This window comes from Vitis riparia, chromosome 18, assembly GCF_004353265.1.
Source record: "Vitis riparia cultivar Riparia Gloire de Montpellier isolate 1030 chromosome 18, EGFV_Vit.rip_1.0, whole genome shotgun sequence".
In the NCBI taxonomy this organism is placed as follows: Eukaryota; Viridiplantae; Streptophyta; class Magnoliopsida; order Vitales; family Vitaceae; genus Vitis; species Vitis riparia.
The window spans coordinates 8068580-8088296 of NC_048448.1; the positions used below are offsets into that span (position 1 = coordinate 8068580).

Genomic DNA, 19717 nt, shown 5'->3' on the forward strand with positions numbered 1-19717 from the left:
AAAAATATAGCATTTTCTTATCACATATGGACATGACAGAATCGCGATGATGCTTGTGCCCTAGTTTCATATGATCTACTAACTATTTCTCATTGATATTGGAATGACTATCTTTAAAAGTGGTTAAGTAATTAAATTATATCCTCTAGTTAAGCAGCAAACTAGATAAGCAATAATTTCCAGCGAAAGAGTATGCAAGACTTCCAGTCTGGTTATTTATTTATTTATTTTATCTTGGAAGTTAATATTTTTATTTAACTAAATAAGAAATTTAAATAATAAGCATAATATGGTAACATTATCTACTGTGCTCTTATGAACTCTGGACAAGAAACACTTGAAAATTTTTTTAAAAAATGTTTTTAAAAATAATTTTTTTGAATTGAATAAAGAGATCGACTTCTAGGATAAAAATAATTTTATTGCAAAAAAAAAAAAAGCCAAATATTGTGTATTTTAAAATTATATATTTAACTCACGACACGTTTAATAATTTTCCCAATTGAATAACGAATAATTTAGGACCAACCCACAAAATAAAGAAACATAAAGATTCATTAATTCAAAACTTCTAAATTTGGATGATTTCAACTTTTGCACTAACTTTTTTTATTAGATAGAGGGCATATGTTGAACGAGCTATGAGACCGACCTTACGTTGTGAACTAACAAGGCACTATTCAAAATCGGTGCTTCTGGGATATTTAGAGGAAGTGGTTAGCTCGGTTAGAAATGGTCACCATGCTAGTGGTTGATTGATGCTCGGATGCCCATACCTCATTATGAAATGCAAGATAATAATTCCCATGCTTAAGAGTAAGATTCTTGCACATTCCATGATTATGAAAATATGATTTGAGAATATGATTCTTTGATTTGAGAGTAAGATTCTTGCACACCAACAAATATCACCAAGTTGGTTTAATAATTCCAAGTCTGGTTAAGGTTTTCTTTTATGTGTTTTTCTCTTCTATTTCTTTAACAGTACTTCTATTATATTTAGGCTTGTCTAATTACTTTGGTGTTAACCAAGCAAGTGAACTAGTTTTGGCTGTTTTTTCTTCTTGGGTTTTTTTTTATTCACCCATTCTTATGCTGTTGAGTGTTGACTCATCTTCACGTAACAGCTGAGATCATCTGGGAGGTATTATAATGTAATGGCTGCACCAGTGCTTCTGCGCCATTAGAGCATCGAATCATCCTCTTCAAAATTTCTCTTGTTTGCCAGTTTCAAACCAGTGCACAAAGCAAAGGGTGGAAAGCAAGACGAAAGGAAAAATTAATAATTTTCATCACCAAATTAAATGAAGCACCACTTGATCTCCTAACCCATATATGGAGCAATCACTGGACTGGTCGCATGGAGAGAGGATGGAGACTCTGCAATGCATAGGCTTCTTCTTCTCCTCCTCCTCGTATTCTACAAACTCATCTTAGGGTATAAGATTGGGCACAAGAACCTGCCACCAAGTCCTCTCAGTCTTCCTATAATAGGCCATTTCCACCTCTTAAAGGCCCCGCTTCCTAGCGCTCTGCACACTCTCTCCCGCCGGAATGGTCCCGTCTTGTTTCTCCGGTTTGGACAGCGGCCAGTCCTCTTACTCTCTACTCCCTCTGCTATTGAAGAATGCTTCACAAAGAACGACATTATTTTCGCTAACTGTCCACGCTTTGCCTCCAGAAAGCAGCTGGACTATAATTTCACCTCCATTGGAGGGCCTCCCTACGGCCGTCTCTGTCTGAACCTCCGCCGCTTCGCTGCTCTCGAAATTTTCTCGTCCAGGCGCCTTCAGATGTCTTCAAATATTCGAATGGAGGAAATTCGATTTCTGACCAAACAGTTGTTCAAGTCCTCAACCAAAGGGGTTGAGAAAGTGGAAATCAAGTCGGTCTTTAATATATTAGCTTTTAATATCATAATGAAGATGATTACAGGAAACAGGTATTTCAAAGATGATGACCTGAACTCAGGTGAAACTAGGCATAGATTGGATGATATTAGGCAGACCTTCAGTCCCTCCAGGCAGGTGGGTCTGGGAGACTTTCCATTCCTGAGGTGGTGTACTTTTCGTGAGGCCAGGCAGATGAAGAAATTATATAGAAAGAGGGATTTATTCTTGAAGGCCATGATTGATGCATGTCGAAACATTAGATCTTCTTCTTCTATTATTCATGGGGAGAGGAGGCCAATAATCATAGATACTATGTTATCTCTGCAAGAATTGGAACCTGAATTCTACACTGACGATATCATCAAGGGAATGATAATGGTAATAATCAAAATAGAAAATCCAGGGATCAGATAGTATTTAGTAAAAAGAATGAAAATAAAATAAAATTTCCCCTAACCATTTATCTGTTGTCGTTAATTAGGTGATGCTGATAGCAGGGACAGATGCATCAGCTTCAACTTTGGAATCGGCTATATCGCTCTTAGTATCACATCCTGATCCATTGTGTTATGAATGAAACACTAAGATTAGGTCCTGTGGGGCAATTCATACCTCCCCGGGATGATGAGAATTTAAAGAGCATAGGATCACATGTTGACATTTGAGCATGCATTGAACGGCAAAAACTGAAACGTTCACCTTGGTTAATTCCGTGAAAGGCCATTTCTTCCTCATTTCTGGTATTCAGGAAGCTCCTCCAGTGCTTGATGGTGCGAGAATTACGGGTTAATGAGCTCTTCCCTTCTACACCCAGATTCAGTCCAAAACGAGAGTGCGTGCTCTCTTTCAGCCAAAGGAGGAAGGAGCAGGGAGACATACTTGCAAGAGAGCCCTTCCTTTTCTTTTATATATATATTCATATATATATCACACACATTATTTGGACCACCACTTGACTTAATGGTGGCAGTCAAGTGAATTAGGGTGAGCCCATAAAAAATCAAGCAACAATATGTGTCCAGTCCCATTATGGACCACAATACAAAAATAAATAACACTGATTTATGACATTATTAAATTGATTATGTAAGTCCACACATAAAAATTCCAACACAGGACGCATCAGATGATTGTGTAATAGGAGGTTTCGACATCCCACGAGGAACGATGTTGTTGGTGGATTCTTGGGCCTTGCACAAGGACCCCCAGCTGTGGGAAGATCCCACAATGTTCGAGCCAGAAAGATTTTAAGGGCCCCAATCTGAGAAGGGCGGGTTAAAGTTCACGCCATTTGGCTTAGGTAGAAGGCAGTGCCCTGGTGCAGGTTTGGCAATGAGGCTAATAGTATTGTCATTGGGCACTCTCATTCAGTGCTTTGACTGGGAAGCGGTTGAGAAGACTGGGTCTGAGGCGAGCATGTCTAGCGAGTTCATGTTCGCACCTAGAAAAAGTGAAAAACTTCAATTCATGTACTTTCTCAGCTGTAAACTATTCCTGAGATGCTTCACTAGCTATTGTTCCGATGATTTTAATTCAGTTGCAACCATATATATTCTGTGTACGAATGGGTGGTCATGATCCCAGTGATTATATGCTTTTCTCCAATAAAGTATTAGAAAATTTTAATGTATTTTGCAGGATGTATGTTCGAACGTTTTATTGAAATTAACATTCTTAGTCAGGCAATAAATTCGAGTACTTGATAAAACTATATCTAAGCCCAAACAAGTCTGCCACTAATTCATGAATTGAACCCATGACGATGTAGCCAAACTGGGAGCCTCAACAAGCCCAACCAGGGATGGAACTGAATAGGCCTCTGACTCTCTTAAGGGTTAGCATGTAGGCCTTTATCTGGCTGAATCTGCCATGATAGTGGGGGACCACCCATTGGCTTTGGAATGGAGCAAAGCCTTAACTGAGCCCAAAGTAGATAGCTGATAATAAGTCCATATCAAAAAGGATAATTAAAGTGGGTGGCAGTAAGCAGCCGTATCCACAACGTTTTGAAGCCTTTAAATCCCTATCCAGACCAGCATGTTCATCGGATCTATCCCCGGATCTTTAAAACAACATCAACTAGGGTCCAAGAGAAAAATATAAAGGTTTCGATCGGCCGCATAAGTCATAACCATAAGGAGCACCGCCATGAAAAGCAAGGCAAATTTGTCCCTCTTAGGAATATCGGTGTTGTGGCATTGAACATATGGATCCACGTCACGACGTCCAAACTTGGCCTGTCAAAGACAGCATCTACAAAATGAATTGCTTTGCATCTAGGGCATTAAAACGGTTCCAGTTATCCTTTTATAACAAGGCAGGACTCGAACACTACTTAGAAGATCTTGGAACAAAAAGGAGAAAAATACATGATCATGAAGGAAACCTGGTTCTGTTTCCTTTCTGTTTCCTCCTCTCTCTTTCTCATTGTCCTCTCAAAGCTGTTTTACCATAAGCAATCACGAGGAAGAAAGCTCCCACCCAGCCCGCCTTCATTTCCCATCATAGGACACCTCCATCTTTTGAAAGAACCAGTCCACCGATCCTTGCAACATCTTTCAGACCAGTATGGTCCAGTTCTTACCCTCCAATTTGGATTCCGAACTGTGCTTCTTCTATCATCCCCATCTGCGGTTGAAGAATGCTTCACTAAGCATGATCAGGTCTTTGCAAATAGGCCACGCCTTCTTGTTGGGAAGCACCTCCACTATGACTATACCACGCTGGGGGCAGCCCCTTATGGCCAGCACTGGCGCAATCTTCGCCGCCTTACCACACTTGAAATCTTCTCTACGAACCGCCTCAACATGTTTCTAGGTATTCGACAGGATGAAGTCAAATTCTTACTTAGAAATCTGTTTCAGAGATCGGGCCAAGGTTTTGCAAGAGTGGAGATGAAGTCAAGGTTATCAGAGCTGTCTTTCAATATTATTATGAGGATAGTTGCGGGGAAGCGATATTTTGGGACAGATGTGGAGGATTTTGAGGAGGCCAGCCGCTTTAGAGATATTATAAAGGAGATTTTGGAAACGTCCGGGGCATCAAATGCTGGGGATTTCTTGCCATTTTTACAATGGTTTGATTTTCAAGGCTTGAAAAAGAGGGTCTTGGCATTGCAGAGAAGAACTGATGCGTTCTTACAGGGTCTGATAGATGAGGGTCGAAATCACAACAACTCTTATAGGCAGGAACGAGGAAAGACTAAAACCTTCGTTGACTCTATGCTGGCTTTACAGAACTCAGAACCTGAATACTACGCCGATCACATTATCAAAGGCATGATATTGGTATGTCCGCAGCACCCCCTAGTTGCCGGATTTGCTTTTGACTTGGATTTTGGTGTTACAAAAAATTCTCATTTATTCTTTTTGAACTTTTTGCATTCACACAAATATATGAAAATTAGGCTTAATTGAAAAAAAAAAAATTGTACTGAATCATAAAAAAAATTATTAAAATTTTAAAAACAAAAACAAATTCCATTGTTTGGCATGCTTTGCAACCCGCAAATCGCCTAATAACGTACAGGAAGATGAAGCCTGAAAGACCAATTGGGAATTTCTTCCAATTGGTTCTGAACTTTGGGAATGATATTTGGTGCACTCGCTCGCTTAGCTAGCCATCTTTCAATGTTGATTAATGCCTATAATATCAGAGCTTGATGCGTGCCTCCAATATAATGTGTGCAGACATTGCTGACTGCGGGCACAGACACCTCCGCAGTGACGATGGAGTGGGCTATGTCACTTCTGCTCAACCATCCTAGGGTGTTAGACAAAGTTAGAACGGAGTTGGACTGTAAAATTGGTCATCAACGTCTAGTTGAGGAACCAGACCTCTCCGACCTGCCCTACCTCCGAGCTATCGTGAACGAGACCCTTCGGTTGTTCCCAGCAGCACCACTCCTTGTTGCACATGAATCTTCAGATGACTGTAGCATTGGAGGGTATGATGTACGAGGTGGAACGATGTTGTTGGTGAATGCATGGGCCATTCACAGGGATGCTAAGGTATGGGAGGACCCCACAAGTTTCAGGCCAGAGCGGTTTGAAGGCGGTGAAGGCGAAGCCTGCAGGTTTATACCATTTGGGTTGGGGAGGAGAGGGTGCCCTGGAGCTGGCCTGGCCAATCGGGTGATGGGGTTGGCTTTGGCAGCATTGGTGCAGTGCTTTGAGTGGCAGAGGGTGGGCGAAGTGGAAGTGGACATGTCTGAAGGGAAAGGGCTCACTATGCCTAAGGCTCAACCATTAGAGGCTATGTGCAGAGCACGAAACTCCATGATTAAGGTCCTTTCAGAGCTGTGACTTCTCTTTCACAGTTCCCCTTGTATCTTCCTAACTGACGTATATATTTTAGTAAAGGTGGAACTTGATTTTCATAATAATAAATTTTTGTTATAAAACATAATCCAAACATATTAATAAGATGAAAATTAAATTAGCTTTCTAGTTCTATTTCCTATTCGAACATTCCCAATACGATCTTCCCATTGTTTTTGTTATTCCTCTATTAATTTCTCTTCATTTTCTCAATTTTGTTAATATGGATATTTTTCAATGTTTTTCCAATCAAATCAAATATTAAACAAAAAAAATTATCGGTTCACTTAAAAATTATTATAAGAAATTAGTATATATATATATATATATATATATATATATATATAAAATTAAAAATTTAATAATATTTTTTATATCTAATATATCAAATTAAATGATAAAGATAAATATAAATATATTAATATATTAATTTTTATTAAACGGAATAGGTATGATATTTAAATATGAAAGTGAAAAGAAAATTATGATATTTAATTTAATTACATATCTATATATTTTGTTATTTTAAAATTTTAAAAATTATTATATTAATTTCATATTTATTATAAAATAAATGCATATATAAATATTTATATTTGTTTAAATGGTTTATATGATAAAAATTTAAAACAAGGATAATATATATAAAAATTAAAATGGTTTATATTTGTTTGTTGTTGGGAAAGAAACTTTTTATACTCAGTAAAATGATGTTGTTTTGATAGGGTAAAAAAAATAAAATAAAATTATTGAATCGTTCATCGGTTTGTTGGTCCAATTACCAATTCACCCTAATTTGATCCCGATTCAACCGTTCACACTCAATTAATCAAACTGAATCGAAATTATGACTAGTCAGCGGTCAAATCGGCTAGTCCGATCCCATTTTTAAAGCCATGATATTTTTTTTTCTCTCAAGTGTCTTTTTTTCTAAACCTTTGCAAAATAGTAAATACATGAGACAATTTTTTTGTGCTTATGTAGTAATTTCGTCCATTTTTATTATTTGAAGCGGAAGAGAGAAAACCAACCCACTAAAGGTGGGCCAACTAACAATGTGCGGGTTGGGTCGAGCAGATGCACAAGCTAACTATGACGAAGCCTAGGGATAGAAGAACTCTCCCTCGTCCCTATACATTGTAACCTCCCATGTTTCTACTCATATGAAAAAAGGTATGAGCATGTGACAGCAATGAAATATTTTTAGAATCCAAATTCGAGTTATTTTCACTATTTTGAAAACCCAATTGGACTATTCGATCCAATTAGTCTAACCGCTAATCAGTGGCCTTTTCGGTTTGATTCGCCCAATCGAACCATTTAGCCATCGAATTGGTTAAACTGTCTGAATTGACAATTGAACTAATGGACCTGGTGGTTCCTTGGGAATCGAAGGGTTCAATGCCCACTCCTCTCCTCTTTTCTTTTTTGCAAAAGAAAGCCCAATTTTGGGCATGGCCATGCACTACAAGCCCAGGACCACACAATCCAATAGCCAATTACTTGGTAGGAGGTGAATGAGGCTTTTAAAGCCCCTGTCATCTTCTTGAGTTTCCTACTTTCATTGTGTTAAGACCGATAAAAACAAAAAATAAATTATGCGTTATTTCAACAAATAATATATACACACTTCCATTTTCAATATATTTTTATATTTAAATATTAAACATATTTAATAAATTTTCAAATATTATTACATTTATATAAAATATGGAGAAATAAATATGATTATTTTTTAATTATATATATATATATATATATATTGACATCACTAATTTGATCGAGGTTTGATCATCGGTTCAACTGTTGAACTATAAATCAATATTTTTTTAAGTTTAATAATCGATCCAATTTTTAAAATACTAATTATTTTTTAATTGCACACAGTAATCCCTAGTTGTATAGAAAATATATAATATACATTATTCAAAATTTACATATTTGCAACTTTTTATTATTATTTTATTGTTTAATTTAAAAAAATTATGGAAAATTTATTAAAATCCAAGTTGTATTTTTTTTTTAAAAAATCACTTTCTTAAAATATTCTCTTATAATATATATCTTTAAGCCACATTATTACAACTATATTTAATTGTTGAAAATTAAAAGAAAATATTAAAGAAAGAAAACAAAAAAGAAAATTAAAGGAAAAGAAAAGAAAATAAAATAAAATTTAAATTAATAAATTATTTTAATGTAGTACTGTAAACTCATTTAATTTATTTTAATTGTTTATATAAAAATTAAACAAATATTTGTAATAATATATATATATATATATTTTCATATTTTTTTATAAAAAAAATAAAAAATTTTTTTTTTTTCTTTTCTTAGATAAGTTTTCAAGAGTCGTTAAATTTTAGCTTGGAGTTATTATAATTTTCATAGAAAGCGGAAAAAAAAATCCAAATCGTACCCAAATTAATTCTATTTATTACATATAATTTTTTTTTCTAATAAGTATATTAAAGTCAACATCGTCAAGAAGAGGAACAAAAGAAATGTAAACAAGTCAACATCGGCTATAAAAAGAAAAGAACGAAAATTTTAATAAAAGTAGAATTTAATTTTCATAATAATAAAATTTTATTTTCATTTTTATTTTTGTTATAAAACATAATTCAAATACATAAATAATTACCATTTCATAAAATAAAATATTTTAAAAATATTAAAGTTAAGAAGAACACGTCAGCAAATTAAAAAGCGTTGTAAATAAGCATAAAATGGCTCCCAAATTAGAAAATAAAATGGAAAAAAAGAGGTGGTGGTGTGTGAGGATTCAGGAGTGAGGGATCTTTTGGTCTAACCCATACGGTGGACCGTCGTTTTACACCACCCACATATGGGCCATGCTCCTCTACCCCACTCCATAAATACCCATCAATACACTTACTCAGGGGCTATTAAATTTTTCCCCAAAATGACGGACAAGGAAGACAACGGCCTTTCAGAGCCCTCGACAATGGCTGAGCCTGACAACCCTCCCCACCACCAAGAACCACCGCAGGAGGCCAAGAAACCGGACAAGATCAATGTTGCATTCAGCATTTGGCCGCCCACGCAGCGGACTCGCGATGCTGTTATCAACCGCCTCATCGAAACCCTAACCACTCCTTCCGTCCTCGCCAAGCGCTACGGAACCTTGCCCGCCGATGAGGCCTCCACCACCGCCCGCCTCGTTGAGGAGGAGGCCTACGCCGCTGCCGGTGGATCCCCCAACGCCGATGACGAAGGCATCGAGATTCTCCAAGTGTATTCAAGGGAGATCAGCAAGCGGATGCTCGAGGCCGTGAAAACCAGGGCTGCTTCTGGTTCTACAGCGGATGATGCACCGCAGAGTCCTGTTGCCGCCTCTGTTGCGGCCTCCACCATCAGTGAGGAAATCTCATCCGTTAAAACTGAATCTGTCTAGGGTTTGAATTTATCATGTCTTAGGGTTTCGTTTCTCGGACTTAGACTATTCGATCGTGAGATCTGTTTGTACTAGCTGTGGATGTCTGATGGTTATATCATAATTATATGATTATCCTGCTTTTTTCGAGGTCTTATTATTTTTATTATAGTAATGCGCTTCGGATTTTGGATTTATTTAATCTAATTTCCCTTTTGGGTCTTTGATGAATAGCTCAGGTGTTTTGTTGTGATCCTTGATTTGTTTTGACCTTCACAATTTCCTCAAAATGTTTTCATTCTTGATTTTCTGTGCGGAAATCCATTGGCATTGTCTATCCTCTTCTCTGTTGTTTTGGTATTTATAATGTTATTACATTTGCATGTGTGCTTGGATTTTTAATTGTCCAACTATATAGATGTGAATCATGAGTCTGTTGAATATAGGGAGGGCTGCCCAGTGACTCTGAAATTGATCAGTCACCCTTGATGAAGGTTCCTCTGTTCACAACAACAACAACCAAAAAAAAGCAATTAATGTTGTGAAGCTAAAGCGTTCCTTCAAAATTATATTTGGCTTTTGCATATTGTGCGAACATAGGATACATTTAAACTTGCAACATAGCTCCCGTTGTATTCAAAACTATTGGGCCTTCTCTAGTGTGAACATAGATTTCATTTATTGATTAAAAAACAGCATATATTTAGGATTAAAAATTAGAGGTTCACATTTATCCGATTAAAAAAAAACATAGCATTCACTTAGGATTCAAAATTATAAGTGGTTTCAATTAATTTTCCCATGTACACATTTAATCCCCTCCCCAATTCACAACCAATATAACTCCCATGCTTGTTTAATCTTTTGCAAACTGAAGAATCATGTTCATGTATTATCTGAAGTAAATCCCTAGTTAAAAAGCAAGACATTCAGATGTTATCTGTTTCCCTAATTGGATATATGTGTCTGGATTTGTATAAATCATATGGATTCCCTGAACTCGAGTAGTGATGTTGTCTACCTCAGACAACCATTTTTTATTTTTTATTTAAAGAACAGAAGAGCATCTGTAACCATTAGTACCATTTGTTAGAGTAGAGCACCAGCAGATAGAGGATTGTGTTCGTAAGATTTCATACACCCAATTATGCTGGATAATTGGTTGTTGTTTAGTTTGATCCTATGATACTAGAATTGGCCAACCTCACCCAATGGCAGACCCTGTTCATATGACAGGGCAGGAAATCTCATCTTTAATCTCTTATTTCCATTTTTTTTTTTTTTTTTTTTTGCAATTTTCTACTTCTAAATGAAGTTTTGTATAAATATTTACAGATAAGAAATAGAAGATGAGGATAAAAGAGAAAATACAGCAAATATAAGAGGAAGAGATTTTTATCATAGAGATTTTTACTTGTAATTGATATCTAATTGATATTTTTTAATCGAAGGATTCATATTCAATTTTGAGATTCTTTTTTAGCCCAATCCTGTATTCAAAAATTTGTGGGTGTGAAGGATTACACACCTAAGATTATTTACGTTCTTTTTTCATCAAAGTGTGTATCTGATATTGAAATCTTCTTTAGCTAAACCTTTATTTCTAGAATTTTTGGGTGAGAAGGATCAAACACCTAGATGCATTCCTATTGTAATTACCTGCAGCTAAATACCTGCAACCTTATCATAGATGTTCTTTTTTGGTGCTTTGGCCCCCTAAACATTCAAATGGAAGTCTGGCCTAACTGGAATGTCTCCCAAGTTGATAGTTGATATGTGACAGTAATTACTTCTAGTTCTGCATATCCTTAGGCATGGGTTGGGTAGCATCTCAAAGGATGCTTGCCTTGGAAGCAAAACATAAAACAAAAATGAAATCTTGCCTTTGAATACAGAAGTTTGCCTTTTCCTTGCGCCATTCATCATTGGACAACCACCAGCACCAGTATACTTGTTGAGATGTAGCCATGCATATACAGTCCAAGGATTGTATATTTTGGGTGTCTTCCCGTCCAGATTGTCTCTGGTCTTAGATTTTTTCTTCGTGAAGGTTGAGAAGCGCATTATGAATTGGATGCCTTGTATAAATTATCTTATCTTTTCATGTTTTTTAGGAACATTCTTTGTCCTCGGGTCTCCATTTGATCGATTACTCACCTCTTACACAAGTAATGCCTACTTTTTATTGTGTATAGACTCTAAGGTTCTATTAGAATCGAAAAATAAAAAAATTTGGTGTTTTAAGATAACATCTTTAGTTGTTTTAAGTTATTCTTACTTCCTTTTAAAGGTTTATTTTTAAAAAATAAATATATAATAATGAAGAATAATGAAAAATAAATCACTTCAAATAAAAGTTATTTTTAAAATATATTTAAAAATATAAAAAATAAATTAAAGAATATTTTAAGTTTTAAAACAGATTTTTATTGAACTGTTTGGGAAAACACTGTCCAAACAAAGCATAATCAACCATAGGATCGAAATTTGTCACGTAGCAATTCCTCTAGTTGATGGTGAGATCTGAATTCAGAGGCACTGGCATGTATTCTCCACCATGATCTGGTGCTACTAGTGTTAGTACGACTTGATGGTGGGATCTGAATTGTGTTCTTCACCATAAAGAAAGAAAATAAAAAATAATTAGAATTAGTTTACCATTAATATATTTTTAAATTATTTAATTTTTATATAGAAAAAGCAAAATAAGTTATTAATTTTAAATCTTATTATCAAGTTATTATTTGAAAATACTAAGCTTCTTCACTAAAAATAATTATTTTCATCTATATTATATAATGAGGTTATAAAAGAGAAATAATGGAATATTAAGGTAAAACATCTTCAAGATGTAAAAATAATAATGATTATTATTTTGAGTCATTTTAAACTTTAAATTATAATATGATATGTTTAAATAGAGAAAAAACATTTCTCCATGTTATATTATAAAAAATATTTAATGAATTTAATAATTTAAATTAAATGATTACCACTTATTAAGCTATTGAATTGATATATTATAGTTGGTTTTCCTGAACTTTGTTTGGGAAGTGTTCTTGCAATAATTTTATTTTAAAGATGGAACATTGTTCTTTGGGTTTTTTTGGGTATTATAAATATTTTAATTTTCACTTTTCAAAAGTAAAAACTATTTTTAAAAATAGTTAACATTCAGGTACTTAAGGTTATGTTTAGTTCTTATAAAATTTAAAGGAAAATGCAAAGGAAAGAAAATACAAAGGAAAAGTAGAAGGAAAAAAATAATAATAAAATAAGAAAATAAATTAAAAGTTGATAAATTATTATTATTTCTTTTACTTTAAACTCATTTATTTATTTTAACTCATCAATATAAAGATTAAATAATATGAAAATACATAAAATTTTAATTAGTTTTAATTTTATTTGATTTTCTTTGATATTTTTCATAAAATAATCAAATATGAAAAAATCAATTTTCTTTACATTTTTTTTTTTTTATTTTCTTAATATTTTCCGGGAACCAAATATAACCTTAATGTTTCACGACTTCAAAATAGGTCCAAATGCTATGGATAAGCCTTCCGTAGTCGGGTTACGATTGATTCCATCCCCTTTCTTGTTTTGAAATTTATTATTCCCTCTTCAAACTATGCAAGGGTTTTTTGGAAACATCTGAGCTGCAGCTCTTGTGCTACAATTTTATTTTATTATTATTATTATTATTATTATTATTTTTGGGTTTCCTCAAGACAGGTGGAGACTGGAGAGGCCTTTGGGCTGAAGGCACTTTGTAGGATACGTTTTGCAATCTGCTTGCAGTAGTGTAACAAAACTGGTTCTGGATCCAATCGTCTAATCCATGGATTCAATGGATTGTGCGACTTGCGCCTTTTCCCCAATTCTTCCCTTCCCCGGAGGGAAAGGCAAACAGACAAACTCCGTCTACTAAGAAAGACGTGCATACATGATTATTCTATATATTGGGGGATATTCATGTAACACGCACCTCTCCCACTTCTTTCACACCTGACAAGTTAGCCTTTCATTTTGTTCTATTTTCCCTTTTTTCCTTTTAAATCTTTCAATATTTTTAGTAAATCTAAACCCCAAGTTGATGTTTTAGTGCTCTATTCATACAACCATTTGGATAGGGCACAAGTAGCTTGGAATATCATCTTATTTAATACATATATAATCTTCTTTCCGTCAACTTTCCCTTTAATTAATATCTAATTATTTAGAAGCTCATTAATTAAGACTAAGACCTAACTCTTTTTCACATTCTTTCTTTTCTGTTGTTCGTCATGATAATACAATGCGCAAACAAAATAGACTAATTAAACCAAAATTAATACCTCTAGTCCTAATCTAAGTAACAGGGAAGGGCATAAGCCCATTCCCTGCTTCCCGGAGGGTTAGGTGGATGGAGAGTCGGTGACAGAAGTTGCAATCCCTTCATCCTTGGAAAAACTGCAAGGTGGCTACTTCAGAATTCAACTTTGAAGACTCTTCCCATCCATATCTGCTATTCCTTGCCCGTAGTCTTTGACTCTCTATTGGGACACGCCAGCCAGCAAAATTCTTCCACACATGAAGGCTTCCCCCATTCATACCGACGAAGCAAGTTAATTAGGATTGTTTGGTAAACCTATTCTCTACCGTACACAAGACAAACACAGCGATGATCTTTGACAAGTCATAATATATTGCTCTAAAAAAATGGAAATGCTGGGTTTTGTCATCCGGAAAAGAAGGGTGAAATCTAGGGGTTGGAGAAATTAGACACTGGATCAAGGACATTAGCTGTTCCGTTTCAACAAATGATCTGGTTCCCCAAGTTTGATACAGTGCAGTAATTCTTTGACTACAGCCTACAGTTCCCCATGTCGGGTGGGGCACGCCTGCCGAAATTTGAATTCGGCCATTCCATTACTGTTAGTCTGTTAGGCTATTTCTGTCCATCAAATAAGTGTACTCCCCCCTCCCCCATCCTTCTTTTTCCTCTCTTTTTCTCTTTTATCTTATTTTGGATTTGAGTCTGGAAAAAGGGTACTTTGGAAATTCAAATGCACGTGATTCATATTAAATGAAGGTTGATTTTCAGTCAAGTTTTGCCTGTTAGTCACAAGGATATGAGGTTCCCGCACATTTTTCATCCCCTCAGAAGAGAACTGTAAACCTAGTCGAGGAAAACTTGGGTGAGTTAATGCTCGCATCTCCTCCATCATATATACAAGCAACATTATTGACGTATAAAGTCAACAATATAATGCGCGCATTACGTATACCCTCCTTAAACAATTGGTATTCTAAGCGTATAGTCACAGACTTTTGCTAAGATTTCCAAGCATTGAACTCGCTCAAATAGAAAAAAAAAAACAAAAGAGAGGCTATTTTTACGTCACAAGCATTAATAGCATGTTGAGAAGTTTGTTTGAGAATTTAAGGGGTATTTAAAAAATGAGGCTTTAATATTTTTCAAAGATAAATACGAGTAGTCAACGTAACTGGTGGTGGGAATATCTGTCCCTGCAATCCTCGTGATCTTCCTCTTGACTCTTAACAGGGAAGATTGGTGGCATTTCCGGATCCATTCCATTTCTCTTACAATTATGAGGCCTTTTATTCAACTCATTTCTTCTCATGTTTGGTTCGGGAGAGGAAACTTTATGGGGTTTGATCTCCAAGGAATTGAAATTGTGTGGTTAGAGAGATATAGGACATTTCGAGTAGATGAAATGCACAGTTTCCAAAAGTTCAGCAAAAAGAAAAACTGATTGTATTGGAAAGTGTATAATTACCTCATTTACGTCAATCAGAAGATACAAGTTACAGGTGGTACAAGAGATTCAGCCTTTTAGAGGGGAAAATTTTAGCAAAAAGTAATCCTCTACTTTGTGCAACAATAACAATTACATGGAAAACCAAACAATTAATCAAGGAATGGAGGAAAGGAAAGGAGCAGTTGCTAATGTCCAGGGCCTCTTTTGCTGGGTCCAGAAGCCAGTTTATACGTCAAGCTCCTCACCGAAGATCGCTTGCTGGAGTTGTTAGAAGAAACTGCAGAAGAGTTAGCTACTCCTACGGACTCATCTCCTTGTATAGCAGCAGCAGCAGCAGCAGCAACATCCACTGTTGATCTGAGGGCTCTGCAATGGACAAAGCTGGACTGTGTCGACACCACCAGAACCAGTACAGCCAACACAAACCAAAGACTCTTAACTGATCTCGTTGCGCTCCTCTTCCTAATCGCCATCTCTATTTTCTCTTCTTTTCCCTTGCGCTATGGTTGGAGTATGAGGGGCCTGTGCTATTGCTTTTACATATATATAGGGGCCAGCTCCTTGTTGTGGACGGTGCCGCTCTTTGGGTTGCGGAGTGGGACCTTTACAGGGTCGTGTGACTGGGCAATTTTTTTGGTGGGTTGAGGGCTCACATGACAGTGAGATTAGGATGGAAGCTCTTACTTTGGGAGTTGCTTGTGCTGTTCCAATTTGACTTTATACACTCAAATGCAAATACGTGTAACAGACAGTACACACAGGGAAGAAAGAGAGAAGAGGGGTGTTTGGCTTTCGCCAAATGTGGTTTCACACGGTCCCCTCTTGTACAAGGCGCGTGTTTAGTGTTTACATCTGTTAACGCGGTCATCCTTCGTTCTCTTTAATTTCTACATTTATAATTCTCATACCCTTTCTTTCATGCAATAGAAAAAAAAAAAGAGAATTGAATGCATGGCAACACAATATATTCCACTCGTCATCATGACCTGTTTTTCCTCCTTTGTACACATGACGGTGCTTACCGCTTCCCTCATTGGTGCGAAGCTCCCCACATATCTCTATATATACTTATATATCAGGTTTCTTTCATACTCAGTTTGTCATGCATGCCATTTGTACCTTACCAGCATCAGTGAAACTGATCATATTTGACAGAGAAACTGATGAGTTTTCGGGCTTCCTTTTTTTTTTCCCTTTAATTTACCGACGAAATTATTACAATTACAGTGTGCAAGAGCAAAAAGAAAGTAGAACCCAAGCTCAGCTACCCGTTTGGTGGTTTTCAAAGTATGTTAAACTAATCAAGGATGATGCAAAGAAAAAGAGGCCAAATTTCAAGCACCGTCTTGACTACTGTTCAAATTTGAGTTTCAACATTCCATTTCAAGAATATGCTATTGCAATTGTCATGATCCGCGTGGAAAGTCAAATTTCGATTAAGACAACCCGCAATTAATTCTTACATTTTGAAGTAATTCCAAGTGGCATTATTTTAGTAAGCCGCCAACACATAATTACTTTCTTTCCAACCCAGTTTTCAAACAATCATGATTACTGAGATCGGAGGATCTGTATCCCGTAACACTTGGTCTTTAGACAATGTCAAGCATATGTCACAGGAGATGCCCTCTTATCAATATTTTATGAATAAATAACCTTTAATGTTTATCGTTTAATGCATAGGAGGAGTTGGGGTTCTATCACTTGAATGGCTTTCCAAGTCCCGCCAAACTATTGACTTAACCAACAACATCACAACGTTCCTACAAACATATGAATTGATAAGTTGAGATTAATTGTGTTCATGTCTGGTATAAAAATAACAAGTGAATCAAAAAATCTTAGTGCCCTTAATTCCAAGGGACAAGTCATGATCTCGTTGTCGTTAAATTTCTCCATCGCTGGATTGTGCTGTCATTCTCATTTATTAATTAACTAGGCCAAGAAATATCTCTGTCGCCCATCAAATTCCGTTTAATTGCTCTTATCATGTGAGAGGTTTCCCAGTTGCCATATCCCACTGAACCATGATCCTCTCCTCCTCGTGAGTCATGAGGTGGTTCAACACCAGCCATGACCACGAGCCTCGGATATGCTATTAAATTTATTGTCAAATGCATTAATGTGAATATCGTGCTACCATCACCCATGGCTTCGGGCAAGGCATTAAATATCACTTCAACATTCTCCAAACCCTGCCCCGTGAGTCTACATTTTGGGCTTATCCAACAATAATTCCGGCTAAGACCATGCTAATTGGGCGCAACAGAGGCCCCGGCTAAACCGGAGCTTGCCACCTTGACCACATGTTCTGCGGCATTCTACACACTGTAGCCAAATGTTATTTAAATGTATGCAGTTGACATGTTTCCTCATTCACGGGGCCAAATTTCGTATTCGACTTTTCAATTGAAAATCCTGTTACAAACGGACAAAAAATGAAACCCTTTTCAAATTCTGTTACAAGATTCGAAGCTACCTATGTAGAGACTCATCAAAGCTTGAAGAACATTTGAATAGATTTCAGGAAATACAAATAGTATTAGAAACCAGATCTTTTAAGTCTTACCTAATATCATCATGAAACCATTGATTGATCTGAGATTTGCTGACATTCTATTACCAATTAAAATCATGTACCGACCACGTCCTTGGACATATCCCCTCGGTCTCTTATTCTATAGTACTTGGCGTAAATTCTCGTCATGTTAGTGTGAAAAATGATTGCACCACATGTGTAATACGTTGGAGTCAATGGGTGACCATGATGGCACCTTCCTTTATAAATATAGATTACGTGCAAGGAGTCCATATGCAGTAGTTATGTATCAAACAAGACAATGAAGCATCATCGTTTTGGTCTTGGTCTTGTCCTGTTTGTTCTAAAATCCGCCTTCCTCCTCACACTTCTTCTTATCATTTCATGCTCAATGGAGGTAGAGTGCTCCAGGCCCCTTGGACATCACCTCCATCCCACTTCGAGGAATACTTTGGTGGAAGCCCAAGCATATTCTGGTCCCAGCAAAAGAGGGAAAGGTCACAAATGAATTCACTGCTGCCTCCTATTCTTTGTTAACAACATTGTCTCACTTTTAAGCAGCTTCATTCTTCTACTTATTTTTTATTTTCATAGCACAAAGATTCCACAATTGGGAATAGGGATTCATGGTATTTGTATTCAATTGTGATAGTTGGTTGTATTTTAGAAATGCATCTGATATGATTTTTCTTTTTCTTTTTTTCAATGAGGTTGTATTTAAATTTTATGGAAGAAGTTTTCACACTTTGAATCATTTCTAACCATGGGCAACAAATGAAGAGAACAAATGGATGAGAACTAAATTGAACTATCTCGTTATTTTGTATCTATCAGTAAATGTTGAAATCCAGTTCAACGATTCACTGCAGGCCAAAAATGACACTAACCTTCTATTAATTCTGTTCACGGGAAATGAAGCTTTTTAAAAGTACATGTCTATCTGTATCAAAGCCAACAGTGGTGGAGGAACTTGGAACTTGGAACTTGGAACCTGGAAGATCTTCCAATACGCCAATATCCTTTTGCTTTACGGCGTGAGGGTTTGGGGCGCCTGTTTCTCCGTTGACTTACAAGCACTTTATATTGATGGATCAACTGTTTGAATAAATAGTCTTGCTGTACCATCACTCAATCAACTCGATTAGGGTTTGGTACTCATTCTATTAAAAGCACTTTTTAGTTGTATCATCTTTAGTGAAATCATGACAGACTCAGCCTTTTTCAACCTCCGACACATATCTGGAGGAATAATAGATATGGAATTGCTTATTCAACACTGAAAAGCCATGTAGCCTAGAAGACATTTATGTATGATGCCTTTAATGCCTGACATCCATTCAGAAACGCCGTCCTAAGAAATTGGTTTAAATTTTCTCCAACCATTGGCAAGGATTTCAGATTAGTAATCGGGTTTGGGGTATGCTTCACTAAGATCAAACCTAAAGCAAATCAAGGCTGTGTTTAATGCCTGGAAACTCTTGAAAAGATGGATAAAATAGAAGTTGTAAACATGACCATGATGTGAAAATCAAACTGATAAACCACTTAGCTTTCACGGAGAATAGTTACACAAATTTAATATCTAACAATTCAAGTATAAACCAGACAATTGCACATACTGGTATACATATATCATTTCAGTCCGGGTTTTGGGCTAGCTTTCTGCAGGACCCGGCGCATAATGCTAACCCTATTCATTTGATATGGGCCTGAACAAAAACAGTGCCCACTGAACTTGATGGACATGGACCATTAGACCTTTTTATTACTTGCATTACATGGATCAAGCAATGGATATTTGA

At 36.1% G+C, this 19717-nt stretch overlaps 4 protein-coding genes across 4 annotated transcripts; 3 read left to right on the forward strand and 1 right to left on the reverse strand.

Moving 5' to 3' along the window:
- The first annotated feature begins 1385 nt into the window (after nucleotides 1–1385).
- LOC117907416 (cytochrome P450 81Q32-like) lies at nucleotides 1386–2469 on the forward strand. The gene is made up of 2 exons (XM_034820953.1): nucleotides 1386–2270; nucleotides 2374–2469. The coding sequence occupies exons 1-2, from the start codon at nucleotides 1386–1388 to the stop codon at nucleotides 2467–2469; spliced, it is 981 nt and encodes a 326-aa protein (XP_034676844.1).
- A 1798-nt stretch (nucleotides 2470–4267) lies between these two features.
- On the forward strand, nucleotides 4268–6254 carry LOC117907807 (cytochrome P450 81Q32-like). The gene is made up of 2 exons (XM_034821467.1): nucleotides 4268–5179; nucleotides 5582–6254. The coding sequence occupies exons 1-2, from the start codon at nucleotides 4268–4270 to the stop codon at nucleotides 6194–6196; spliced, it is 1527 nt and encodes a 508-aa protein (XP_034677358.1). The 3' UTR covers nucleotides 6197–6254.
- A 2840-nt stretch (nucleotides 6255–9094) lies between these two features.
- LOC117906009 (MFP1 attachment factor 1-like) lies at nucleotides 9095–9839 on the forward strand. The gene has a single exon (XM_034818938.1). It carries the CDS (start codon nucleotides 9138–9140, stop codon nucleotides 9627–9629), a length of 492 nt encoding a protein of 163 aa, XP_034674829.1. The 5' UTR covers nucleotides 9095–9137; the 3' UTR covers nucleotides 9630–9839.
- Nucleotides 9840–15323: 5484 nt separating this feature from the next.
- On the reverse strand, nucleotides 15324–15967 carry LOC117907698. Its single transcript, XM_034821326.1, has one exon. The coding sequence runs from the start codon at nucleotides 15847–15849 to the stop codon at nucleotides 15562–15564; it is 288 nt and encodes a 95-aa protein (XP_034677217.1). The 5' UTR covers nucleotides 15850–15967; the 3' UTR covers nucleotides 15324–15561.
- Nucleotides 15968–19717: the final 3750 nt, after the last annotated feature.

Excerpts from the sequence above, each read along its gene's own strand:
- LOC117907416 (XM_034820953.1), top strand. The coding sequence starts at position 1,386 with ATGCATAGGCTTCTTCTTCTCCTCCTCCTCGTATTCTACAAACTCATC. Across the intron at positions 2,271-2,373 it reads TCATCAAGGGAATGATAATG|GTGATGCTGATAGCAGGGAC; the intron begins GTAATAATCAAA and ends GTCGTTAATTAG.
- LOC117907807 (XM_034821467.1), top strand. The coding sequence starts at position 4,268 with ATGAAGGAAACCTGGTTCTGTTTCCTTTCTGTTTCCTCCTCTCTCTTT. Across the intron at positions 5,180-5,581 it reads TTATCAAAGGCATGATATTG|ACATTGCTGACTGCGGGCAC; the intron begins GTATGTCCGCAG and ends TAATGTGTGCAG.
- LOC117906009 (XM_034818938.1), top strand. The coding sequence starts at position 9,138 with ATGACGGACAAGGAAGACAACGGCCTTTCAGAGCCCTCGACAATGGCT.
- LOC117907698 (XM_034821326.1), bottom strand. The coding sequence starts at position 15,849 with ATGGCGATTAGGAAGAGGAGCGCAACGAGATCAGTTAAGAGTCTTTGG.